General features: G+C 51.9%; 10 protein-coding genes across 10 annotated transcripts; 6 read left to right on the forward strand and 4 right to left on the reverse strand.

Moving 5' to 3' along the window:
• Positions 1-107: 107 nt before the first annotated feature.
• STEHIDRAFT_138385 (nucleotide-binding domain-containing protein) lies at positions 108-2255 on the forward strand (the record flags this gene model as incomplete). The annotated part of the gene is made up of 4 exons (XM_007302516.1): positions 108-502; positions 567-867; positions 922-1034; positions 1109-2255. 4 exons carry the CDS (start codon positions 108-110, stop codon positions 2154-2156), a joined length of 1857 nt encoding a protein of 618 aa, XP_007302578.1. The 3' UTR covers positions 2157-2255.
• A 361-nt stretch (positions 2256-2616) lies between these two features.
• STEHIDRAFT_155192 (uncharacterized protein) lies at positions 2617-3810 on the reverse strand (the record flags this gene model as incomplete). The annotated part of the gene is made up of 2 exons (XM_007302517.1): positions 2617-2649; positions 2722-3810. The coding sequence occupies 2 exons, from the start codon at positions 3808-3810 to the stop codon at positions 2617-2619; spliced, it is 1122 nt and encodes a 373-aa protein (XP_007302579.1).
• Positions 3811-4613: 803 nt separating this feature from the next.
• Positions 4614-5894, forward strand: STEHIDRAFT_138386 (uncharacterized protein; the record flags this gene model as incomplete). The annotated part of the gene is made up of 2 exons (XM_007302518.1): positions 4614-4780; positions 4850-5894. A coding segment is annotated over exon 2 (954 nt), but the record flags the coding sequence as incomplete, so codon positions are not given.
• Positions 5895-6420: 526 nt separating this feature from the next.
• On the reverse strand, positions 6421-7624 carry STEHIDRAFT_155194 (uncharacterized protein; the record flags this gene model as incomplete). Its single annotated transcript, XM_007302519.1, has 2 exons — positions 6421-6453; positions 6518-7624. The coding sequence occupies 2 exons, from the start codon at positions 7622-7624 to the stop codon at positions 6421-6423; spliced, it is 1140 nt and encodes a 379-aa protein (XP_007302581.1).
• A 658-nt stretch (positions 7625-8282) lies between these two features.
• Positions 8283-13463, forward strand: STEHIDRAFT_94632 (uncharacterized protein). The gene is made up of 12 exons (XM_007302520.1): positions 8283-8468; positions 8910-8991; positions 9056-9235; positions 9293-9355; positions 9432-9623; positions 9699-10313; positions 10431-10765; positions 10827-10870; positions 10927-12642; positions 12724-12909; positions 12976-13002; positions 13068-13463. The coding sequence occupies exons 1-12, from the start codon at positions 8341-8343 to the stop codon at positions 13142-13144; spliced, it is 3645 nt and encodes a 1214-aa protein (XP_007302582.1). The 5' UTR covers positions 8283-8340; the 3' UTR covers positions 13145-13463.
• A 426-nt stretch (positions 13464-13889) lies between these two features.
• Positions 13890-15048, reverse strand: STEHIDRAFT_109706 (uncharacterized protein; the record flags this gene model as incomplete). The annotated part of the gene is made up of 2 exons (XM_007302521.1): positions 13890-13922; positions 13987-15048. The coding sequence occupies 2 exons, from the start codon at positions 15046-15048 to the stop codon at positions 13890-13892; spliced, it is 1095 nt and encodes a 364-aa protein (XP_007302583.1).
• A 1237-nt stretch (positions 15049-16285) lies between these two features.
• STEHIDRAFT_55219 (uncharacterized protein) lies at positions 16286-16570 on the forward strand (the record flags this gene model as incomplete). The annotated part of the gene is made up of 1 exon (XM_007302318.1): positions 16286-16570. A coding segment is annotated over one exon (285 nt), but the record flags the coding sequence as incomplete, so codon positions are not given.
• Positions 16571-20298: 3728 nt separating this feature from the next.
• STEHIDRAFT_94634 (uncharacterized protein) lies at positions 20299-22424 on the forward strand. Its single transcript, XM_007302522.1, has 7 exons — positions 20299-20393; positions 20525-20720; positions 20784-20928; positions 21008-21226; positions 21306-21577; positions 21642-21791; positions 21907-22424. The coding sequence occupies exons 1-7, from the start codon at positions 20340-20342 to the stop codon at positions 22245-22247; spliced, it is 1377 nt and encodes a 458-aa protein (XP_007302584.1). The 5' UTR covers positions 20299-20339; the 3' UTR covers positions 22248-22424.
• Positions 22425-22696: 272 nt separating this feature from the next.
• STEHIDRAFT_138389 (uncharacterized protein) lies at positions 22697-23811 on the forward strand. The gene is made up of 3 exons (XM_007302523.1): positions 22697-23140; positions 23236-23408; positions 23504-23811. The coding sequence occupies exons 1-3, from the start codon at positions 22733-22735 to the stop codon at positions 23598-23600; spliced, it is 678 nt and encodes a 225-aa protein (XP_007302585.1). The 5' UTR covers positions 22697-22732; the 3' UTR covers positions 23601-23811.
• An 847-nt stretch (positions 23812-24658) lies between these two features.
• Positions 24659-25164, reverse strand: STEHIDRAFT_30535 (uncharacterized protein; the record flags this gene model as incomplete). The annotated part of the gene is made up of 3 exons (XM_007302208.1): positions 24659-24711; positions 24790-24892; positions 24961-25164. Coding segments are annotated over 3 exons (360 nt in total), but the record flags the coding sequence as incomplete, so codon positions are not given.
• Between the last annotated feature and the right edge of the window lie 8 nt (positions 25165-25172).

Raw genomic sequence — 25172 nt, forward strand, 5'->3', positions numbered from 1 at the left:
CATTCCGATGTCGCTTCGAATCCGGAGTGGGAAGCCTTACACATAATATAAAAGCCTGCATGATGTCCTGAAGTTCTTGATCTCGTTGTTTTGCTCCTTCTCCAATCATGGGATCGATCCTCTCCAACGTACGTCTCGGGTACCAGTCGCTCAGAACCATCGCCAACGACTACGATACCATCATCAAACGCATCTCCCTCTCCCCCGGAATTCCTGGCCGGGACATCGACTCTAACAAAGATTCGGGTCACGGTAATGGTACAATATCCTACTGGACAGTACCTCCATCGCCAATTGCTCGCCATGGCGCAGATGCTCAGCTGCCGTTGGAGGTCGTGGATGTAGTAATCATTGGAAGTGGGATCTCGGGGACGGCAGTGGCTAAGACATTGATGGAGAGAGATGCTCAGTTGCGTGGAGAACGCGGCGGGAAGGATGATGGTGGGGCATTGAGAGTGGTCATGCTTGAAGCAAGGGACACTTGTTCAGGGGCTACCGGAAGGTAATATTCTTTGTTTGTATTTTTGGCCCATACTTATTGTCTATTCTTTCGCTCGTCATCGCAGAAACGGAGGGCATATTTCGCCAAATGTGTACGACGATTATTCTGCGCTGAAGAAGAAGCACGGGGCCTCCCTCGCCCTCCAGATTCTTCGCTTCCGGCTGGCTCATATTTCGGTTCTAGTCGCCGCAGCGGAAGAGGAAGGTTTATTGTCCGAATCGCAGGCGAGAGTGGTCGAGGAGTTTGATGTGTTTGTGCAACAGTCGATGCTCGACGATGCGAAGAACGAGCTCGACGCATTTCTCAAAGAAGTTCAAGAGGATGGTGACAAGTTTCAAGTACTGGAAAGTCGGGAAGACATGGAGGTACGTGCTCTATCTGGAACTTGTGCCTAAGTATCGCAATAACATAACTTTCAGCGGCTACAACTCTCTTCGAGGATAATTGGTGCTGTCTCTAAACCTGGCGCTGCTATTCACCCCTACCGCTTCGTGACCGGTATACTCTCTAATATCCTCTCTCGTCACTCGAAGTATGCGTTCCCAGTCTCCATACTCCTTTTATTTCAACCCCACAATTTCTCATCACTCACTTCCTCCCACCCAGTTTCCAGCTTTTTACACATACACCTTGCACATCCATAGTTCCAGACGTTGATGGATACTACGTCATCAACACTCCTCGTGGGCCTGTGAAAACCCTACACGTCGTCCACACCACCAACGCCTGGGCATCCCATCTTCTCCCCGGCCTCCGTCGCAAGATCGTGCCAATGAGACTTCACATGTCCGCACAACGGCCTGGACAAGGCATCATGCCCAGTCCGAACCTGGGATCCTCTGATGCCCCATCTTCGACTGAAAATGAAGATTCAAAGGCGACATTGTCGAAGGAGACAACCCGGGCTGAGTCCTGGGCTGGCAAACGGGCCTTCGTATTTTACCCCGGAAAGTCAAAATTCACATTTGATTGGCTCACGCAGCAACCTCCGGCATCCTCATCCCCACCAATGGATGCCCATTCCATGTCGGGTCAATATGGACCTACCCATGGCGAGTTCATGCTCGGAGGCGGGGCCATGCTCGGCGGTCGTGCCGACGCAGTTTTGTTTGATAACTTTGGTGTTGCAGACGATACCCAAGAGCCAGATATCGAGGTGAACGCGTATCTCGGAGGCATTCTACCGTGCTACTTCTCGAATTGGGGACTAGAAGGGCATGACAGTGACGTTGGCGCGGGACCAGAGGACACGAGCGTGGCTGATGGTGGTCGCTGGGAGCAAGGTCGTGTGAAGGCGATATGGACGGGTATCATGGGTATATCGGTGGATACAGAGCCTTGGGTTGGGAGAGTCCCGGCAAAGGTATCTGGTAGACGCGAAGTCGCAGCGTCAACGGTGAATCGTAATGACTCGATGTTGATATCTGCGGGAGAGTGGATCGCGGCAGGATATAGTGGTGAGGGGATGGCGAATGCGTGGTTGTGTGGGGTGGAGCTAGCGAGGATGATTTTGGGATCAGACGTGGTCGCTGGTGGGAATGAAGCAGATAGCAGTAAGACGCAGGGCCCAGGTCTTCCCTCTAGTTTCTTGATCACGGAGAAGAGGTGTAAGGATGCGAAAATAGAGGATTTGATGGAAGGCCTTGCTGGATAGGGTCAGTGGTGGATGCGGTGAGACATTCACCCCAATCACCGCACCCCAGGCTCGCACTCACGTTGGTTGTATCCGAACAAAGGCCAGAGCTTACTGTGTCTATAGAGATATGGATGGTGGTGTAATTATGATGCTTCACCGTTAACAGTAGACTCAATAATACGTGCTCTAGTTGGTGAGTCGGATATGTTATCCCACGTTGACATTCAATCATATAATTATTGTCGGTACCACTCGCACCCAGTCTATTCTACGGCCATGCGAAAGCAGACATGTAGCCACATACGTAGGAGAGATGATGAAGAGAATGGTTTGGGCATGTTCGAACTGCAAGACGTATCTGAATAAAATGTGGTCATCCCCTCAACGAGTTCTTCATTGACGACGCGTATGGAGTTTGAAGGAATATCTCCAACGATCACGGTTCGCGTTGAAAAAAGATATTTCGATCAGAAAGAGCTCAAGCGACACTAAATAGCGTCGCCGTGTCAATCTGTATTGTAAAAGGCCGTTAGAACATGATTCATCAAGAGGAGCGAGGGCGGATAATGGGAGTGGTATTTACCTGCAGGATAATTTTATCCATAACAATCCTATCGAGAACTTCGATCAGACTTCGTTCGACCTTCTGAGATGAGCTGCGGAGCATGCTGCATGCGTCGCAAGAACACTGACATGACGAAGGAGCTAGCGTGGACTCGAAAGGCAACCTCCAGGTAAGCATACACCCCGGGTCATGAGTCACGTCCGCCACTATCTGCGTTGCCCCGGTCTTCAATAGTGTTCGCCAAGTTGTCGCATTGTTGTCGCATTGCTGGTCCGACTGACAACGTTTAGCATCAATCCATTCTCCAAGTTCTCCGGGAGGAAGTAGGGTAGGGTCGGCAACGATACACGAATCAAGTCTCTCCTCTAGGGATTTTATATAGGTCTTGCGATAGTTCCACAGGTCGAGTAGAGCGCTGCCGCAGGGAAATCGGGTATCGTCATGCTCGGGATGATCGGACGGGAGTGGAAGCCGTAAACTCTGTCGTGCAGCAGCAAGCATTTCGTCTCGGAGCTCTAGACGATGGGCAAAGGCATAGATGCGAAGACTTGTATCGACTGTCAAGAAGCGTCGCAAGATATTCCTCGCTCTCACTACGACAACTTCCATCTCGTATTTGTACGCTGCATTGACGAAGTCCATAGCGTCGTCCAAGGAGTCCGGTAGGACGGGAGTTATTGGGAGAAGATACGAAAGAAGAACGTGGATGACAGAGCCTTTCTCCACGACCGGGATAACAGGCAACGACCCTCTATGATGGGTGCTAGGCCTGGCCGTGCCATTGGGGGCTGAGACGAATGGTTGGGGAAGAGATAATATGGTCTTGAAGAAGGACGAGGATTTGATTAGAAAAGCCTGATGGACGGGAAAGTCTACACTATCAGATGAGCGAAGAACAAGGTCTGCATTGTTGTCGTCGAATGGTGGCCCAAATTCAACAGCGGGTAGGTTGATCAGGGCTTCGAGGTCCCCGCTCCAAGTAGGCAACTTTTCTTTGCCCCTCGAGGCCGAAGACCGAAATCCGGGATGTAGAAACCTTTGCATGGCAGTTCGCTGTAAGACAATACGAGATCCTTGATACTTGTCAGCTCGAGCACTCGCGCCCATGCAGAATACTGACTCACCCTGAGAGCAGGACGCCACGGTTACGAGTATCAGCACGGAGACCAATTCGACTGGTTTTATACCGCGCGTCCAAGCTTTGGTGGTAATTGGTGCCAACACAATGTTGTGCCCAAGACATCATAGAAAGACCTTGTATGGGTTAGTGTGTGGGAGGGGCCACAGCATGCCACCAGGCGGTTGCCAACTGCAGTACAAAGCCTTGTCTACCGTGCCGATCGACGGAAACAGTTACTAGTGCTTGCCGAGTGCCAGTGAGTACTCCGTGCCAGCTTTCAATTACTCCGTGCTATGGACCAGACCTGTCGTAGACACACAAAGCGCAGAGAGCAGGAGCTGACAAGTTGGTGGAAGAGATTATTGAATAAACAGCATCCTGTTCGACGTGTCATCAATGGCCCGTGCCCGGCTCTGACCGAACCACGAGCGCCACAGTCACTTGACAGTCACTGCCAGTGGGCCACACTCGGGCCCACTTTGCGGACGACCACAACATGATCCACCTCCTTCATCGACCTGTCTTTGTCTTGCTACTCCTTTTGCACTCCTTATACCTCAGCCACAAATTATATGCAATGTGAACTCTGAAACCTGATAAAGCTCTCGAACGCGTCCAGAATGAAGACTGGCCGTCTGCCATTGTTCATCAATTCACTCGATGGCGTACTCCCCCCAAAGGTGCCCATCAATTCATCTATTCTCTTGATTATCTGAAACTAGATGTATGGATATATGATTTTATATACGTGTCTTTTGCAGGTTATGCGCAATACCTGTATCCGACTAGACGGCAACATGAGTCACTGGTACGAGTGACGGTCCCAACGGCGGCACTTGCTCTTTGTGCCCCTCTAGGTGGGAGCTGTAACAAATGCCGGGTTCCTGCGGTCATATAAAGAGCGCAGTTTTGCCGTCGTCTCAGAACGAGACGCGATATAGACAGGTGCAAGACTCGGTAAGTGCTTCACAGATGGTGCTTCACCCCGTTCGAATTTAACCGCGCGACATGTTACTCCATCCATAGGTTCTACTACTCGCTTCACTCCCCGAACCATACACTTCTCACGTGTAAAGGTCGTTATTGGCCTCCCTGGCGTCTGTCCTGACCCATAATCATGCTTAAGCTTCTCCTTCCCGGCCGTTCCAATTCCAAAGAGGGGAACCATGTCACAGTCAGCGAGGGCTACCATTTCTTTACTGTGTTTGAAGGCAGTATGACTGTGACGAACCCTGCTCCAGTTCACGAACAGCCTGTCGACTTTGGGCCACCCTTTGATGACGATGATGCTGACCTCATCCTTCGCTCCTCCAACAACGTCGACTTCCCCGTCCATCGCGTCTGCCTCTGCAAAGCCTCTCTCATCTTCAAGACACTGTTTTCTTCTCAGGTCCCATCCGGTTGTATCCTAATCTACTGGGTGCCTGACTTTATCCTCCGCCCCTCCGGTACGAAGGGAGGCGTCCCTGTCTTCACTCTAACGGAGCCGAGCCCAATCCTTCATGCATTACTCTCTCTCATCCTGCCGATTACGCCCATCTATCCTGCGAACGTGAAGGATGCCTTAGCTCTCGTCAGCGCCGCCCACAAGTATGGGATGCAGATTGTGTCCCTGCGTGCGAGAGCGATACTTGACTCTTTCTTGACTATCGAGACTTGTCTTCGCGTCTTCGTCGTCGCCCATCATCTCGGACTTCGGGACGAGCTGATCAAGGCAGCGCAACTTAGCTTGGGGAGATCCTTCGAGATCGAAGACTACGACCCCGAGCATCCAGACACCTTCGTTTTGCGTGACTTGCAGCGATATCGCGAAGCCTATGCACATGCCGCTAGCAAGAAGCTGAGCTCCCCCGGCAAGTTCACTCTGCCCTCCACACCTTCCAAGATCGACGAATGGATCGCACAGCAACAGTGTCGCGCCCGTCGGCCATCTTCGAGCACACACCCTCGATGCTCTAATACCGCGAATGCGTGGAAGAGCATGATATTGGGCGAGATGAAGCGGATGGCGCCTGAGGTGGCGACGGTTCCCCAACGTTTGTATTACTGGCGGTATCCGATTCTAGCTGGGGTGGGTTCAGCACCTTGTCATACTTCGTCGACTTGTAATAGGCTTTGGCAGAAAGCAGCTGAGGTCGAGGATGCTGTGAGGGAGATGGTCGTGGAGTTTATTAATGAATCGGTTATGGATAAGGTGAGCAGATGTTCTCATATTTCTTGCCTTTGTCTTGCGCGCTCGCTCATATATGGTCATGAATATAGATCGATGTCAAGCATATATTCTGTGATTCTCCCGCTTTCTCTGTACCATAAACGGTTTCCGTTCTTGTGATGCTTAGGTCCAATCGAATATAAATTGGCTATTCTTCGACGATGTGTATTGTTGTGCTTTTCAAAGGTCGTTTGTTTATTCAATCAATATATGGGCGGTTGTTTCATATGAGACTATACAATTTATACATTCCAACACGGATAATGAGCCTGCCAGCGGACCCAAGACATAGAAGGAGAGATGATCGTAAAGGAAAATGGAAAGGAAGTGCTAAATCTCCTGATGTTGTCGCCAGTCGTAGGAGGAGCGGCCATTGAGAGACGGATCAAAAGTCAGGGAAGATACCCCTCACGTCAATCTGAAACGGCATCGATCATGAGCATCTCAACATTCAAAGCCCAACGATACCCACAGTTACTCACCTTAGGCACAACCTCAACCCTCACAATCCTCCTCGCAACCTCCACCAACTCACCCTCCACATCCTTCGCCCTCCTCCTCAACGCATAACAAGTCACACAAGTCAAACAAGGCGCAGCACCCGGCCCAGACGCAACCGGAAAACTCCAACTAGGCGAACTAGCACGCTGCGCAGATCGGCATAAGTCCTCCACCATCCTCCGTGCACCGATGCTGAACGTCTCTCGCCATGCTTCGGCGGTGTTGGAGCACCGGCGTCGTTCGAAGGGAGAGCCTTGGCAGACTGCATGGGCGACCCAGATTTCGAGCTCTGTGGAGGATTCGAACACTTTAGGGAGGTGGCGCTCCATTGCGGAGGCGTAAGCGATACGATACTTTCGGATATCGGAGTAAGCGGGATCGGAGGCCCATGAGGGATCGCAGGAGATAAAGTACTCGTTGACGTCGTACAGAGGGAGCTGTAGCGTGAGACGGGCGGCGGAGAGAGTTTCGTGGTGGAGGTTGAAGCGATGTGCAGTGGCGTAGATAGGGACACAGGTGTCGAGGGTCAAGAATTCGCATAGGAATGATTGGGCCCTCGAGAAGACGGTTGTCATGTCGTATTTAGCTGCGGCATTGATCAAGGTCAAGGCGTCCCCCAGGGACGTGGGGCGGACGATGTCGTCTCCCGCGAAGGGATCCTCTTTTCCTACATCTTGATCTGGGGACAGAGTGGCACCGTCGGCGAGCAACATAGAAAGCAGAACGTGCACAACAGAGCTATTCTCCTCAAGTAAGACATGGACGACCAGAGGATTGAAAGCGCTAGAGGGATGAGTTTCGTAGACGGAGTCTGACTCGGAAGACACAGGAGACGGCTGAAAGAGAGATAGTTTCGATTCAAAGAACGGTGAGGCTTGGGACAAAAGGGCTCCGTGAAAGTAGAAGTCGACGTTATCAGAGGACCGAAGAACAACGTCTGCATCGGCATCGTCGAAAGGCGGTCCAAATATAACATGCTTCGGTTTGGTGTCACAAAGCCTAGGGAGTTTTGGGATACGCCTTGTCGAAGTTGGTCTGGAAGCCGAACCTGGATACGGTGTTCCGATGTGAAGGAGGCTTCGCATCATCGTGAATTGGGGATGGGCTTTCACTGAACACGGCCGGTCGAGATGCGCTAACGCAGGAGAAAGTGGTTTCGTGAGACCGGAGGTGAAGGGTGGGGAACGAATGGTCCGAGATGTCGCAAGCTGGCGGGTTTATATAATGGCACGCGTGGCACCTCGATGGCGTAATGAACAAAGAGGTATCTAAATCCGGTTAGCGATTCCGACTCTTTCCGAGCGGGCCAATCACCGAGGCAACGAGGCCCAGAGCTACTGGTTTCAGTTGATAATTTCATACACAAGAAATGGTAAAGAGATGCTATGCGGGCTATTTACGAAAAGCTATGCGCTGGCTAGTAACAGTTTGCCCAAAGATTGAGAGTTGGAGCCCGATTGAAACGAGGATCGATCCAGAGTGTGTCGACATAGATCCTTGTATTTGAGAACTCAGAAGTATAATCGTATTGCGTTCACGAGCTTTCTTCCGAGAGATGAGCGTTGGCCAGAAAAGCGATGAAGGTGTTGCTTCGAATTTGTACCGCCATGACGGTCACGTCGGAATTCGAAGAGATGGGTGTGGCCCATCAAGGCGTTGAAACTTGAGTGCCACGCAGCGGAGCGCTCGCAGTGGCGCAGGCTATTTCCATTTCGGGCCTCACACACTCTCCGTCATCTCCCCGCCGCCGCCCACACCGCTCTCCACAGCGAGCTCAAGCTCCTCGACACTGCCGTCAACGACGATGAGCGCAGAACAGGAAGAATATCTGGCCGTGCTGAAGGCATCGTACGACTACGAGCCGCAGTCGGAGGACGAGATCGAGATAAAGGAGGATCAACTATTGCTGCTCATTGAACGCACTGACGATGAGTAAGTCCCCCCACTATTTGTCGCGTATATTGTGGCCGCGGTCGACTGGATTGTGGATATGGAATATATCGGACGACATTTGAGCTGGTCGCTGAGGCTGCAGGTTCGCCGACAATGGGTGGGGCCGTGCTATGTATGCGTACGCTGGTCATGCCCGGCCGCCCGGCGGGTACTTCGCAATCACAGCTGTTCCCAATGCATGCATCTACAGACACGTCTATTCTATAATATGTTGGATTCTATATCTTGCAAGAAGGTTATTGTGGTCGTAGCAGACTATCATTTCAACATTGCATGCGAACCGAAGGCACAGTTATATATAGGTTCCGAGGTCCCACCCATTCCGTCTCCTCTTATGTCCAGAGAGACTTGTGACACCAACTATACTTCATTCTGCATACCTACTCAATCGATGAGATACTGATGTGCACTTCTCTGCAGCTGGTGGAAGGTCAAAGTCAAGGGTGATTCCCCAGACGATGAAGGTCCCTCAGGTTTAGTCCCATCAGCCTATGTCGAACCAGTCCGTCATAGCCATCCCGGAATTCCACACTTGTCACCTCCAAACTAACCTTTACTTCTACTAGGCACCGCATACCAACTCAGTCAAGGCCCAATATGACTACGCTGCAACGTCTCCAGGCGAGATCACAGTCAAGGAGGATCAGATCTTGCTCGCGTTCGGACCGGAAGAGGAAGGATGGTTGCTTGTGTTAGATGAAGAGAACAGCAAGGCGGGCTACGTTCCAGCGAACTATGTTGAAGAGGTACGTCCAGTCACTTTCGACTTCAATATTATCAAAATGTAAGTGACGACTCTGCAGATATCTGCCGACGGAGAGGCCGCACCTACCAATGGCCTCGGTGGCATCGTTGTCCCTGATTCTGTATGTCCAATTCCTCTGCGCCTTCCTACGATCATTTACCAGACCAAAACGACTCATTGTGCCGCTCGATCCGCAGCCACCACAGCCACCTCGCCCGGTCAGTACCTATGTTGATCCCGCGGACCTCGTCGCCGCCACAGCCTCGAAAGCCAAGGCCGACGATATCAAGACCTGGTCTATCACCGAAATCGACAAGAAAGGGAAGAAGAAGAAGGGAACGCTTGGTATCGGGAACGGCGCAATCTTCTTCGCTTCTGAATCCGACAAGGTATGTCTCGAGCTCCTTCATCTGTTCAACAGCGAACCGTTGGCGCTGATCTTCATTTTCTCATTCTTTTCTCAGACTCCAGTTCAGAAATGGCAGACCTCAGCGATCACGTCCTCTGGTCCCTCTCCCGACAAAGCCAAACACATCCTCATCGAGATCTCCTCCCCCGAGCCCGTCTCCCTTCACTTCAACGCAGGTTCCAAAGACACGGCCGATGCCATTCTCACCAAACTCGAGACCTCGCGCGCCATCGCTACGTCCTCTGCCTCTCCTCCACCTGCTGCAGCCGCGGAAGAAAGCGGACATAGGGACAGGAACCTTCCTCCGCCCTTGAGGTCCGAGACACCAGGCAAGAAGAACGCTTCGGTACATTTCGCGGAGTCCAGTCCTGCTATAATACCCCCTCGATCCCCATCCGCTTCGTCTTCGGACGGTGGTGCCGAAGCTGAGCAAGAAGAGGAGCCGGAAGCGACGCAGCTGAATGGGCATGGTGCAGAGGTGGATAATGGGTATGGCGACGGGGAGGGCGAGCATGCGGTGGCGTTGTATGATTTCCAGGCGCAGGGAGAGGACGAGTTGAGTGTGGGTGAAGGGGATAAGTTGTGGGTTTTGGAGAAGGATGGGGATGAGTGGTGGAAGTGTAGGAATGCGGCGGGTGAGGAAGGTGTGGTGCCCGCTTCGTATGTCGAGGTAAGTACACGTTCGATCACTTTCCCTCTCTTCCATGGACCCTTGAGGGCGTGGTCCTTGGGGTTATGAGCCGCGTGAACGCTACCTGTCATGCATGCTGATCTTTCGCATCGCTAGCCAACCGGTACTGGCTCCCTTCCTGCACGATCCTCAGCAGCTGTTGAAGAGGAGGAGGAAGACGATCCAGCGGCTCGCGAGGCAGAAGAACAGGCCGAAGCGGAGCGTCGAGAGCGTGAACGGAAGAAGCAGGAACAGGACCGGGCGAAGGCGGCTGCGGCTGCGGCTGAGGCCGAACGCAAGAGGAAGGACAAGGAAGCTAGGGAAAGAGAGAAGGAGCAAGAGGCGAAGAGGTCGCGAGAACGGGAACGGGAGAAGGAGCGGGAGAGGCAGGAGAAGGCAGCACAGGAGGAGGCGAGACAGAGAGCGATGGAGGAGGTGGAGAGGAAGAGAGGGTCCCCGTGAGCGATAGCCTCGTTCCAAGAACATATTCACTGATGCATTGTTTGTCTTCAGGAAATCCAAGAAGGATGACGGCGCTCGTCGTTCGACTGACAATAGTGCGTATCGACAAACATATCTTTCTCGATGCTAGATCTCATAATCACGTTCAAAGAAGGTCCTCCTCCGCCAGAGACGACCCGGGTGTGGCACGATAACACTGGCCGTTTCCGCGTTGAGGCTGCCTTCCTTGGTGTATTTGACGGCAAGCTGAGACTGCATAAAGTTAACGGGGTCGTCATCGATGTCCCCGCGGAGAAGATGTCAGAGGAAGACATACGTATCATCGACAAGCTAACGAAGGGTAGGCGTTCTCCTCAACCTCCTGCTAAGAGGTCCGGCGACGACGACGATACTCCACTGGCCGTCAGGAGGGACTCGTTGCACCCCGAATCGACTGGTAGGTCGAGTACTAGCGGCAGCAGGAATGGAACTCCGACGAGGAGTTCAACGATGCCCGCGCCGAAGAAGAAGGGTCCGACTATCGATTGGTTCGAGTTCTTCTTAAACGCCGGATGCGACCTTGACGATTGCACGCGTTATGCTTCAGCCTTTGAGAGGGATAAGATGGACGAGACTATCCTGCCAGACATCACAGAGGCTACAATGCGTCTGCTTGGACTTCGTGAGGGTGATATCATCCGCGTCAAGAAGGCCATCGAACAGCGTCACCCCAAATCCGCCTCTCCCGCTACACCTAGCGATACGGAACAAATCAAGAGGGACGAGGAACTTGCGCGTGCATTGCAAGCCGAGGACGGACCATCGAAATCAGCATCTCCCGCCCCGAATCTCTTCGCCGGTCCCGGAGGCGCACTCAAGACAGCCCGTCGCGGTCGTCCTCAGCCGAGCAAGAGCACGCCACCCAGTGCGGTCGACATCAACGCCATCTCCTCCGCGTCCGAACAGATCCAGCGCGTTCAGACCCCACAGAGTCCCGTTCGCCAGACTTCTTCTCCTGCTCCTGCACTGGTGCCACAACGGACGGGTTCGGCGGTAGTGAGCGGGTTTGATGACGATGCGTGGACCAATAGACCGAGCTCTACGAAACCCACACCGACTCCGGCTGCCGCTCCTGCCCGTGCACCCTCCGCACCTCCCGCGCCTCCTCCAGCTCCTGCCCAAACTCAGGTCGCGTCGCCACCCCCAACTCAAGCTCCGGCTCCTGTTACTGCTGCTCCTGCTCAAGGCCTCGCGAAGACGACGGAATCGGATATCTTTGATCAGCTCGCGAGGCTGAGTCAGTTGAAAGTTGCGAGCCCGCCGGCTATGGCTCAGTCCCCTTCGAATAGTTCTGCTGCTACTGGCTCTCCTTCAGTAGTTTCACCGCCACCTGCCAGCTACGGTGTCGGCATGGGCATGGGACCGTCGCCTGTCCCGATGGGCCAACATCTCCAGGCTCAACAGACAGGGATGTACCAGCAGCAACCCCAGCAACTCCAGCAGAACGGTCCTCGCGGTCCTTTTGCCCCCGTCCCGGCGAACCAGGGTCTCCTCCAACCCCTGATACCTACGACCACAGGGTTCAACGGCTTCATGCCCACCCGGGCTTCCACCACATCTCCATTCCAGTCCCAGCAACCTCAACAGCCACAGATGTCCCAGTTCAACCCGCAACAGCCGTCGTTCTTGAGTACGCAACCTACAGGGTTCGTCCCGCCACAGCAGACGGGCTTCAACCCCACCCCTTCGCCTTTGACGACACAGCCGACTGGGTACATGGGCGGTGTGGGTGGTGGACAGTTTGGAGGCTTCGCGAATACGCCGCAGCCGGTGTCGAGTTTCCAGACTGGTGCAATGGGAGGGTCGTTCGGAGGGGGATTGCAACCTCGTGAGTACTTTTTCTCCCTTCTCACTTTTTTGGTGTTATCGTTGGCGAGATGCTGACCTGCGATGGAATCGTGCCGTGCAGAACCGACCGGATTCAATCCTGGATTTGGACAGTCTCCGTTCGGTAGTGGTTCGATGATGGCTGGAGTACCGCCAGTACCGCCCTTGCCTCAGCAGCAGCAACCCGTTAAGGACACTTCGCCTGCCAATATCTTTGCGCAAATGAAGGCGGGGACATTTGGGAGCGAGTCGGCGCCACAATCGTCTGGTGAGAATGTTCTTGTCGTTTGGTGTCACATTTGAGTTCTTAGACAGTGTCTATCCTTCTTTACAGACAAGTACGATGCCTTGCGTCCCAATCGTACGTGTGCTCCGATCTTTCTTTATTATCGGCTACCTGCTGACTCATTTCTTTCTCTTTTTCAGCCACTCCCCTGGCAGCGCAGCCTACTGGATGGGGAGGTTACACAGGTTACAACGGCGGATACACTGGATACCAATAGACCTCCTTTCTCCCTTTTGATACGAGCCATATTTACAGCATCGACGCCACATCATAGCCTCGGACGTTGTGTACACAACGACATCTGCCGTCCCCCTTTGTAATATTTCTTCGTCTGATTCCGTCGTGGATTCGCTTCCGTTCATTCCTAGCCTATTCTATTCTCTCCTCTTTTTCTTTGGATTGCGACCTTAAATCGCTTCGCCCTTTCGTTAGCCTGCTCCTTTGCGATTCAGAATCACTCTCGTTTTCTTGTTTCCTCGTTTCTCGCTTCGACTTTCATGCTATCTCTTGTTTGGCGATCTCAATCTCAATCTCAATTATATCAATCACTTTTCTATGCGTGAGTTCGTTGGCGAATTATTGCATCTGGCTCGTTTTATTGTTAAAGAAGATGGAGGAAACGTCTGCCAGTGCTGTATATCTTGACATGGTAGAATCGGCGACATTATCCACTCTGACGAAATTGCGGCCGGAATTGAGCTGGAGGTTCCACTGAGAACGATAGTCTCCCACAGGCAGACCTTGGTGTTGAAGATAGGGCGTTCAATAGAGAACGACATGTATACGAACCTCGTAAAAATGGTCTAACATAAAGGGGCTCATATTGGGATTATCTCATGGGGAGAAGGACGGTAATGCGAAGGAAGGAGCGTTGAGTGTCGAGAAGGAGGCTATAACCGATGTAAGCTATAGGAACAAGATCGTGACTTCTCCATGACCTAGAGACAGAAACTGAATGCGGCTCAGACGCTGGGGAACAGGAGCTTGACGTCGATCTACGGCCGGGAAAATATATGAGCACCTGGAGCCGACCAGAGTAAGTTAAGAACATCAACTCACCTTATCTAGGACTGCCTCGTTCACAATCTGCACAATGAGCTGACTTAGTTCGGCGTCAATATACTTATAGTCCTCCTTGTACCTCATTACCAAACAGGGTGAGCTGGCGTAGCAAAATGACAGAGATCTTCCGGGCCCGTTCGCAACATAGTGGCTGAACTGTAACGTATGTAAACGCTCTGGGAACTGAGACACCTCTTGTGCCCTCTTTTGCAATACAGAGCTGATGATCCACATCCAAGCTCGGTCGGTGTTGGAGCACGTGCCATGATAATCAGGGGCCTCACAGTTATGTTGGGATAGCCATACAGTCAACGCCGGAGCTTCGAAAAACTTGGGACTGCTAATCGTCTTGCTCGCGGCCGAGCCGTACGCTTGGCGAAACCTCGTGAGATCTTGCAATGCAGAAAGGCCCGGGTCGGAGGCATGGTCCTCGAGCGAAAGAGGGAGTGGTAGGCTCAGGCGGGCGGCCTTTATCATCTCTTCGCGAAGTCCCAGACGGTGAGCGAGGACAAAGATATCAAGGCAAGTGTCGACCGTCAAGAAGGTCTGTAGAATTGCTCGAGCCCGCAGCAGCACAATTTTCATCTGATACTTATGCGCTGCAGCGACAACTTGTCGAGCTTCCTCCACAGACGTGGGCTGAACAGGCGATACTGGGAGAGTCAAAGACAACAAGCCTTCGAGAATCGGGCCTGGTTCCGTCAAAGTGAGGACAGGAAGTCCTCTCTTCGTACCGGAGGGGCGGAGGACAAAGGTAGGGATCGCGATGATGCTGAGAGAGATGGAGGGGCGTTGCTGAGGAGAAAACATCGCCTTGAACACGGGGGAGGCTTTGGAGAGGCAAACGCGACGGACGGCGAAGTCGACATTGTTGGAGGAGCGAAGGATGATGTCGGCATCGTCGTCGTCGAAGGGCGGCCCAAAGTCGACTGGTCCGTCGTTATGCCGGGCGGTGGACATGGGAGCATTCTCTCCCCGTACGGCGAAGTAATAGTGGCCGTCGCCCACCACGTCAGATTTGGCAGGGTCCGATTCCGTGATCTGGAGGAACTTCCGCATGAATACAGGCTTGACTAGAGAAGGGGGAATGGTGTTTTCGGCTGTACTGGAGCTGTGGAGTTTTTAGGGGATCTAAGTATGAGTGCGGGGTAGAGGTGCTCTGGTTAGCGTGAGGCAGTGTCAAGGAGTTCAAGTATGTTCGGAACGCACCGGGTTCGCTTTTCGCTCTGCAGAATTATGAAGGAGTTGAGGCGTCGCAGGGCAGAGTTTATATATTAGCGTCCCGAGTCTAATCTTTGGGAACGATTCGGGAACAAAGAAAAAGCCCGTGTCATTGGCCCGCCGGGCCTTTCATGGGCACAAGACCTGCGGCAGTGCCGAGCATTGCCTCAGATAGATAAGGACACAATCAGCCCAAGGTGATGCTACTAGCTTTGTTTTTTATGACCAGAGTCGGCATAAAAACAAAGCCAGCGATAAGATAACTTTGGACAAAGCGTCCGAGTCGATGCGCTGATCCATCATACCATTTAGTACTACAAACTTACCAACAGACCCTCACTGGTCAGTGACACATCAATTTCCAGTGAAATCTCATGAGATGAGGAGAGGGAGCGTTGTGCCATCAATAAGACGAAAGACTATAGGCCGAGACACCATCATGATACGAGTCCACAGCGCTGGATCCAGTTCTGGGTTGGCAGAAAAGAGGAGTGGTCGCGGAAGAGGATGCTCAGACTCGGATCCGGGTGTCCGGTGCCAGTGCCAGCACGTGGCAGTGTAGTCAGGACGACGCGGCACCGGCCAACCAGCTGTCTCGCAACGATCATCTTTGGACCGTCCTTCAATCTTTCGTGCTTGACCCTTCTGGCAGGGCCCTCGATCTTGGTGATCATGGAGAACGCTCTTATGCCTGAGATGGATTGTGGCCGCATGTTCCTTGTTCTTGCACCCTTTGTCCTTGTGCCGCTTTCGGCGTGATAACAATCTTAGACAATCTCAGACAATAGCGCAGGCCCGGTATAAAAGGCAGACATCTTGCACGGTCACCAGCTTCAACTCTTGTCGCCGTTTTTCCAGCTCCATCTCGTACGTTCGATTGTGTTCTATCTCTGTTCGCTTCAAAACCATCTTGCACAGAAGAGCTACAATTGATGGGATCTCGTTACTTTTTACAGCAGCACAGAAGTATTCAAGGCCTGTCCACATGTCCTCCACGATCCAAACTAATATACGAAGATTTATCCATCCTGGTTTTCTTAAATGGCATTCGACTTCAAAGGTCCAACGGCAGGGAATGGTCGACCTCGAAGCCCTATGCAATTCCGACGCCGTCCAGTTCGGGTCACCCTTCGACGATGACGACGCCGATCTCATCCTTCGCTCATCCGATAGTGTCGACTTCCCCGTCCATCAAGCATTCCTGTCGAAGGCCTCTTCCTTCTTCAAGCTCATGCTATCTCTTCCTCAGCCACCCACCTCGGCTCATCCGGCCAAACGCTCCAACAATCGTTCTGTCGACACCAACTCACTTCCCGTCGTCCCAGTCGTGGAGACTAGCATCGTTCTTCACATTCTGCTATCCTTCATCCTTCCGATAGAGCCCGTCCTACCTTCTTCTCTGGATGAAGCCTTGGACTTCGTCAACGCGACAATCAAGTACGAAATGGACTTCATCACGAATAGGGCGAGACTTCTCCTGCGGACCTTCCTCACGGTCGACACTTGTCTCCGTATCTATGTCTTTGCTCATCGTCATGGCTTTCGAGATGAGACCATCGAAGCAGCACGACTTAGCCTGAAACTCTCCTTCTCGCTCGACGATCCAGTTTGCAATCTGGTCGGGCTGCATGGTGCTGCTTCGCACGATTTACAGAAGTATCGCAGGTGCTACATGTTGGTCTTACAGAGCGGCATACACCAGGCTGTCGGAGTCGAATACGACAAAAAGGTCAGGCGCTGGATATTGAACCATCCTTGTACAGTCAACGAATGGATCAAGACTCGGATCTGCACGACGGAGAAAGTTTGTTCTAATTGTTGGAGCGCGTGGCATCGCGTATTTGGCTTAGGTTGTGAGCAGATGGCATACGACATCCACCGCTTCCCTGAACGCATACCTTTATGGAGATTCCCGATAATGGAAGAGCTAGGACGCAACCTGTGTCATTCTGGCAAGACTTGCTCTGCGCTCAGAAATTCGCCTTACAAGGTCGAACAGGATCTGATCGAGTACGTCGAGCAAATTTTGTCGAAAGAGATCGTCTCGCAGGTACGTACAGTCCTTGAACACATCTTTTCCTACGAACATCCTTCGCGAATTTCACTGATGATCTTCTACATTGCAGATCGACCCGAAGATATTCTTTCCGGTTGGGTGACTTGATTCTTCGTCATTCTGCCCCTAGGCATATCGTCATACTGTCTCCTCGACTTTTCTGCGACGATAAACCTTGAAGGATGTACAGTCGCGGACACTCAAACACGGCTAGTTTTCAAAAGGTCGTGGGAAATCCCCGATTACCCTCGGAATCGATAGATCTCGGTGAGGGGAGGCTGGGGAATATTTCTCAGCGAAATTCCACGAGCCGTTCGTCCAAAAAAGGGGGATTAGTGCTTACATACCCCCAAAAATTTGGCCAAACCCTGTTTTCGCGCCTTAAATCGTGGGAAAAGCGCCAATCGACTCCTTTTGAGGAGCTTATCATGAGACCGAAGTATGGAAAGAATTCGACGAACGGTTCACCCGCAAAATAATCGAGAATTATGGCATACCGTGCACTTCGGCATTGATCGAATCATGCCGTTTGGGAGCTGTTCCCCCTGCTGCCGGCCCATGTAGGATCTTGGGACAATTCCAGGTGCCAGAAACTCCGGAGCCCCCAAAAAGGGGTACATAACGCGACCTGAAAGGCCAAAAAATTTGGCCAAACCACTTTTTGCTCCAAAAATCGTGGGAAAATCGCCAATCGACTCCCTTTCATGAGACCAGTCTCGTCCCGAAGTCTGGGGCGAATCTCACGAGCGATTATTTTATTATCAATTTATCCAATTTTAGTCGTGTTTGAGTGTCCGCGACTGTAGCTTTGCTGTCCCTGTCTAGATACACTGCCTCTTTTGCCTTTCAGTCGACGTCTGCATCCCTTAGGCCGTGCATTGCTTATCCGCTCTCAAAGTTCTCTTTCACTGTAAATATCCTTATTCATGAAAATTCGCAGTAAATTGCATACAGCGTGGAACCTTGATGACTTTTGTCGCAGGAATACAGCACAGAAGCCTTGCCTTGCACTGGTCGCTAGCACTGCTCTGTTTAGAAACTCCCTCAGCGACCTATGTAGTAGATTGCGACTCGGACAGGTCAAGTCCGACTTGACACAGTGCCACAGCTGGATTTCCAGCGCTCTTTGTTTTTGTACAGTCTTGATGTTATCTGTTTGCACTGCCCCGGTCTCGACGACAGGTGCGAGGTTATAAAAGACCGACGACAACGTTCAGTTACCCACTCGCTGTACGCAAAACTTCGCCTAACACGTCCACTATTTACTACATCGTAGGAACCATGCGGCGTTTTCTCCCGTCCATCAAGCCTTTCTTTCGAAAGCCTCTCCCTTCTTCAGGACCATATTAACTCTTCCTCAGCCACCCACGTCAACCAGTTCGGCCAAGCTCGCCAGCAATCGGCGTTCTACCGACATCAATTCATTTCCCGTTGTCCCAGTCGTGGAGAATAGCGTCGTTCTTCACATCCTCCTATCCTTTATACTTCCGATAGAGCCCGTCCTGCCATCCTCTCTGGACGAAGCCTTGGACTTCGTCAACGCGACAATCAAGTACGAGATGGACTTCATCACGACTAGGGCGAGACTCCTCCTGCGAACCTTCCTGACGGTCGACACCTGCCTCGGTATCTATGTATTTTCTCATCGTCTTGGGTTCCAAGACGAGACCATCGAAGCAGCACGACTCAGCCTGAAACTATCATTCTCGCTCGATGATCCCGTTTGCAATATAATCGGCCTACATGGCGCTGCTTCGCGCGATCTACGAGAGTATCACAAGCACTACCTGATTCTCTTACGGCGCACCCTAAGACAGGAGCTTGGAGTCGTGTGTCACGATTACTGGGACATTAGATCTGCGAAGGTCCACAAATGGATCCTCGCTCGGGTTTGCCAGACCTACGAGAAGAGATACATTTCTACTAGCAACATCTATAGTGCGTGGCCTCCGGTATTTGCCTCAGGATGTCAATATATCGAAAAGGAAATCGAACGCTTCCCTGGGCGTATACAGCCTTGGAGATTTCGCATAATAACAGGGCCAGGATCCAAGCCGTACATGCGAGAATTGCTCTATGCTCAGACATTCCCCTCAAAAGGTTGTGCAGGATCTGATCGAGCTTGTGGAGGAAAGGGGAGGAAATTATTCGGCCTGTAAGTATGGTTCATTTACTCAGACCCTACTGTGACTTGCAGGGCTTACTGATTGACGACCTCTCGCAATAGACCGTATCTGCGAGTGAATTTTTGACCTCGCTTAACCTCGCTAAAGCCCAATGGGACGCGACGATTGGTCCGATCACCGTTTTAAAGTCGGTTTAAACGGTTGCAGATACGGTCTAATACAGATCGACTCGAAGAAATTCTTCCGTGTGATTTAATCTTATATCGTTGGAACGCGCGACATCAACGCATCACTTACTATAACAACTTTTCCCAATCGGCATTCTGCACCAGAGGACATTAGACCGTATCTGCAACCGTTTAAACCGACTTTAAAACGGTGATCGGACCAATCGTCGCGTCCCATTGGGCTTTAGCGAGGTTAAGCGAGGTCAAAAATTCACTCGCAGATACGGTCTATTAGCTGTATGTTGCACGACGATTCTCGTTTTCTTATCCACCCACGTTTACCACCTTTCTCTTCATTTCTATCTTCTTCGGGGAAGGATTACTTCAGAATAAGTCTTCCGCCATGATCTATGTAGGTTATCATCATTGTACACCTTTTCTTGAGTCGATGAACACTCCAGAGTCCTGGGAAACGCACCGTTTTATGTGCATTCACGAAGTGCTACTTCATTTTGTGATGTCTAGTATTCGGAAAAAGATAAACTGCGAGATTGTGACATGACACGTATAAGTCAATTAAGTATACGAGAACGGGAAAAATCCAGGTCATGTTGTAGAAAGGTGCAAGCAAGGAAGCTGATGACATAAGCCTATATGAACAGGCGTTGTTTGCGCTTGTTGACCAAAGCCTTGCAGAAACTTTCGCGTGGCGTCGACCGTCCAGTCCACCTCTGCAAGTCCCATACATCTTTCTGTGGCGCCCCTACCCAACCTTCAAAAATGGCCACAACAGATTCAATATCCGTCTTTGCCGAAGGTACTTTTGAAGAACAGGTTATTACCCATCTTTCTAGCACCCCTGATCCCCCACAGCTCACTTCGTTTTCCCCGGAATACGCCCACATCCCCAGTGTACACTTTCCATCTGATGAATCCATTCACTGATCGTGTATCACTTTCTTTAGGTCCTTGAGCTCGCGAACTACATATCTCTGACGTCTGAAGAGCCTCAACGCGAACCCTATGTTCAATCTATCCAGGAGCGTTTAAATACTGGAGAGGGACAAACGCCACTAGCGGAGGATGAGGGCAGGCGGAGGCAGGTCTTTGAGGCAGTAGTCGCAGATGTGAAGGGTATCCCAGAGGGCTCGAGTGCAAAAGGTACGTCTGCATGGTTCTAGACGTAATATGTGTGAGAGATACTGATTTCTATATGTGGCGCAGAGACGGAAGGGTTCTTCAACCTTTTGTATGCTCACCTTTTGACGCTCTTCCCAGCGGATTCTCCAGAAACGCAGGCAAACGTCCCGAGGCTTGTCGAGATAATCTCGTCATCACCATCTATCTCCTCGAGTACGAAGTACCGCACGTGCGTCTCGTATATTCTACCTATGGCGCACAGCGATTCTAACTTCAGACGCTCCATCTTGTTCTTTACTCTAATCTAGCCTCACGAATCTTTTCAACTCTCTTCCTCGTCGCTCTCCTCTTCGACTCAAAGTCTATACTACCCTCCTCACCCTCGCGAGCTCCGCAGACGAACTCAACGTCCTCCTCCTGACTCCTTCCGACGTCGACAAATGGCTCTCCGAATGGGACATCTCGTCCGAAGAGAAGATCGCGTTCCTGAAGCAACTCGTGGAGGCATACGAGAAAGCAGGAGATTCGTGCGTTCGTCTCACATCACCTTTACCGTCATGCACTCATGTTTATCCCTGCATTTCGAAACACCGCCGAACAAAACAGTAAAACATCCTATACCTACCATCTCTCCTACCTCCGCTTGCTCCCCTCAGCTTCACCCGAGGCCCTCACTGCCTCAGTCAAACTCATCACAGCTGCCCTTTCCGATCCTACTATGTACGACTTCGACCCGCTCTTCCGCATCGACGCCGTCGTCGAGTCTGCAAAGGACCACGAAATCTTCGAGCTCTTGCGAGTCTTCTTGACCGGAGGATTGGAGGAGCTGAAGGCTTGGGGAGAGAAGTATGGGAATGATGGCGGATGGGAGAAATATGGTGCGTCTTTCTTTATAGCTTGTATGTACCGACGACTGATCAGCTGACACGCTTGGACGTGTAGGTCTTGACCAGGCTCAGTTGGAGCACAAAATGAGGCTGCTCTCGCTTGCGTCGCTCGGATTCGAGAATGTCGGCCAGGATTTGCCTTACGCCAAGATCGCCGCGTCGATACACGTCGAAGAGAGCGAGGTCGAGAAATGGGTCATCGATGGTGCGTTTCTTCACTTCATACTTCCTCTTACTCGCTCCCACCAGCCCGTTCCTCTCATCCACCCGCTATCCCTTATAGACTCGTACTTATTTTTCTAACCTGTTCATGCTCCCAGTCATCCGCACCGGCCTCCTCTCCGGAAAACTCTCCCAAACCACGCAAACCCTCCACGTCATCCGCTCCACCTCCCGCACCTTCGACGCCCCCCAATGGGAGCTCCTCGCTTCTCGCCTGACCGCTTGGAAAGCTGGACTTGAAGGCGTGCTCGAGGTCGTAGAGAGCGCGAGGAAGCAGAAAGAGAGTCTGGCAGCGAAGGCGGCGGAGAAGAAGGAGAAGGACGTGGCGAAAGAGAAGGAGAGGAAAGAGAGTGTTGAGAAGAAGGAGGTGGTGGTGGTGGATGAAGAGGAAGAGGGGCCGGTGCTTGAGGTCGGTGCTGAGGTCGCTGTTGGTGCGTAGGGGGTGGTCGATAACGATGGAGAAGGATGGCGAATACTCGTTAGGGGCGATGTTGTTGAGATGGTATGATATCGATGCTGCGACTGTTGTAGCTTTATCTTGGGTGTTGTATTGTTCTGCATGGGCTCAACGGTCTCTGGGATCGAGCCAGTAAAAATGATAGGGATGCTTTACCGCAATGTAGGCCATGATCCGATCTGCTCATACTGCGGAAGAAACAAAATCGGACCATGGTTCGGGCAGCGGTCACCTTCATTATTCTTGTTCACCACACTGCATCTCTCGGACTCAATAACATCGGGGCCACAGTGGACTGTGGCGCAAGTAGGTTTCCAACGAGTTCGCCGCGACGCGTGACGTCACACGTACCGTAACAAAAACCGCGACGCGTCTTTCTTTCGCGTTCTCCTCCATCTCCGTCTGGCCACCGCCATCCGTTCACTCTTGACATCACTTCCTCGGGCCCTACTTAACTTTTACCCGAAATGTTTGCCTCCGACGATGAATTCGAACCGGGAAGTCCTGAATTGGCCCCCACGACCACGACAAAGAAACGCAAATCCACTGGTACCGGTTCTACGTCCAAGAAATCTCGTACGAGCGCGTCAAACTCGATCATAGACCCCGAGAAATCAGTCCTCATAACCGCGGTCCTAGGCAACAAAGCGTCCTATGCTGAATCTACGAACCCTCAAGCCCTTGGGGATATCCTTGTCGACATCGCTGGGTACGCGAGGGACTTGGAGACAGCATTGAAGGAGAGCCAGGCGAATGGGAGTGGAGGAGCAGAGTCGAGCTCTGGTGGTATTAGGAAGAAGACGAAAGAGGAGTTGGAAGTTGCTGCGGATAAACTGAGCAATGTTGTGCATAGCGGGATCAAGAAGCAGATGTCGGTTCGTCTGCTTTCATTTTCTTCGAATTTTCACTCCTTGTCGTGGACATTGGCTCACTTTCTCCGACACTCATGTGTATCTTTGAACTGATGCAGTGGAAGCCGAGCTGCAAGACTAACTCCGCCAAATTCGCTTATGACGGGATATGCACCGATCCTGAGGTATTTGGACATATGTTGGGTTCAAGCGGGCCTCCGACGTGGAAGATGAAGAAGTTCTCGAGGGAAGACTTCGAGGATAAAATTGGAAGGTGTACTGCCTCCATACGGTGCGTGCTCGTTCTGCTTTCCTGAACATATAACTCTCGACCGGCGTCTGGCTTCGACTTTTTCAGGCACAAATGCTAATAGTATCATGGAATAGGTACGGGTCTCTGCAGATCACGAGCAAGGACGTGAACATTCGCTGGAGCGACACGGGAGAATTCAAGATCACCGGGTCATACGGCAGGGGTTTCTAGTTCTCAGTATGCTACGAGGAGCAAGAACTGCGGGGGATCTTCACTCGGAATCGCTGCTTCATCAAGCATTATCTTCTTCCCCACGTCTAATACCTTTAATATGCTCCGAATAATCGAATGCTCCACTTTATCATGCCGCATGGCTGTCCATAAGGAGGCAAGGAGGGACTATGTCTCCTTACTACAACCAGTACGCATATATTCATTTTTTTCTGCGTCTGTATCCGAGAAGACTCCGGAAGATTCGCCACGGATAGGTTAGCATGATCGATATGCATAACAAATATGCTCGTCAACACGATGGTTCTGCATCTCCTAAGTCAACTCATGGTTTCGGACATCAAGGAGCTGTCACCACCCCTACACAGTCCGAACCGTTGCCTTATACAGCATTTGATTCACGCCACGGACAGCCGAGTGCTGGGTAATACAGGGGTACCCTTGTATCACGATGAATGGACTAGCTGGATTGAGTGCATGCGACGAAACGACTGGCAAGCAAATGCGCGAATATTGATTCCAATGCGAAGCACTCATGATCAGCAATACAGGTCGTGGCACAATAACTACACTACAAATACACTTCTTCGATGACCATACGAGACCCATTCACTCATGGTCGCCCCCCAACCCCAGACCTCCAGTGACACCTCCCAGCGCCCCTCCAACGCCACTCGCCGCTCCACCAGCTGTATCGCCAACCTTTCCTCCGAGCCCTCCGAGCCCTCCAAGACTGCCCATTAGACCACCGCCACCTCCTTGCTGTTGGCCTTGACCACCCGAAGGCGCCACTTTCCCGAAATCGATGCCTTTCGTCTTTTCAGAGTCTTTCTTCTCCTGGTCTTTGATCTTGTCTCCGCCGCCGCCAAGAGCGCCACCGAGGCCTCCTAGACCGATGCTGAGGCAATGGAAGGTGTGCGAGATCAGTAGGTAACACCGCCAAAGAGAACAAAGGGTACGACGAACCTGCCGAGGAGCTTATTGAGGCCCAGAGCATCGAGTATCCCGTTGAGAATACCACCAAGTCCTATGCCATTGAGGATGTTACCGAGGAGAGTGAGGACGCCGTTGAGAACGAGTCCGACGCCGGAGATGATCTGCATGAGGGGCTCTGGAGGGCGAGCACGCCGAAACACCGTTGAGGGTTGCGAATATAGACGAAGCAGGAGCATAATCAGAGGAAACGTACGGGCAAGCATTTCAAACATGGGGCCGAGGTCCTTCTTAGCCTTGGGCATGCTGTCGATAGTATTCTTCGCATTCTCGATCGTCTCGGTGACGTCTCCCGTGAGCTGCGAACATAACTCGTCAGATTCAAAGACAGCGGTACGAGATGCATCGACAAGAAATATATGTATACCGTAGCAAGCGACTCAGCGAGATGCTGTTCCTCAGGAAGAGCCCGATGGTCAGATGCCCGGCGCATCGACTGCTGAGAAACCTTTCCGCCTGGATCGAGCGCCTTGATACCACCGAGAGCTTCCTGAAGAATACCGTATGCTTGTTCGATGAGAGGTTTGACATTTTTGACGAGAGCTTCTTCGTCTAGTTCGTCCTTCTCCTGGTCTCGTT

This window comes from Stereum hirsutum, assembly GCF_000264905.1.
Source record: "Stereum hirsutum FP-91666 SS1 unplaced genomic scaffold STEHIscaffold_5, whole genome shotgun sequence".
Classification (NCBI taxonomy): Eukaryota; Fungi; Basidiomycota; class Agaricomycetes; order Russulales; family Stereaceae; genus Stereum; species Stereum hirsutum.

Excerpts from the sequence above, each read along its gene's own strand:
- STEHIDRAFT_94632 (XM_007302520.1), top strand. The coding sequence starts at position 8,341 with ATGAGCGCAGAACAGGAAGAATATCTGGCCGTGCTGAAGGCATCGTAC. Across the intron at positions 12,643-12,723 it reads CGGAGGGGGATTGCAACCTC|AACCGACCGGATTCAATCCT; the intron begins GTGAGTACTTTT and ends CGTGCCGTGCAG. Across the intron at positions 12,910-12,975 it reads GTCGGCGCCACAATCGTCTG|ACAAGTACGATGCCTTGCGT; the intron begins GTGAGAATGTTC and ends CCTTCTTTACAG.
- STEHIDRAFT_94634 (XM_007302522.1), top strand. The coding sequence starts at position 20,340 with ATGGCCACAACAGATTCAATATCCGTCTTTGCCGAAGGTACTTTTGAA. Across the intron at positions 20,929-21,007 it reads TCGAGTACGAAGTACCGCAC|CCTCACGAATCTTTTCAACT; the intron begins GTGCGTCTCGTA and ends ACTCTAATCTAG. Across the intron at positions 21,792-21,906 it reads CGAGAAATGGGTCATCGATG|TCATCCGCACCGGCCTCCTC; the intron begins GTGCGTTTCTTC and ends TCATGCTCCCAG.
- STEHIDRAFT_138389 (XM_007302523.1), top strand. The coding sequence starts at position 22,733 with ATGTTTGCCTCCGACGATGAATTCGAACCGGGAAGTCCTGAATTGGCC. Across the intron at positions 23,141-23,235 it reads GGATCAAGAAGCAGATGTCG|TGGAAGCCGAGCTGCAAGAC; the intron begins GTTCGTCTGCTT and ends GAACTGATGCAG. Across the intron at positions 23,409-23,503 it reads AGGTGTACTGCCTCCATACG|GTACGGGTCTCTGCAGATCA; the intron begins GTGCGTGCTCGT and ends ATCATGGAATAG.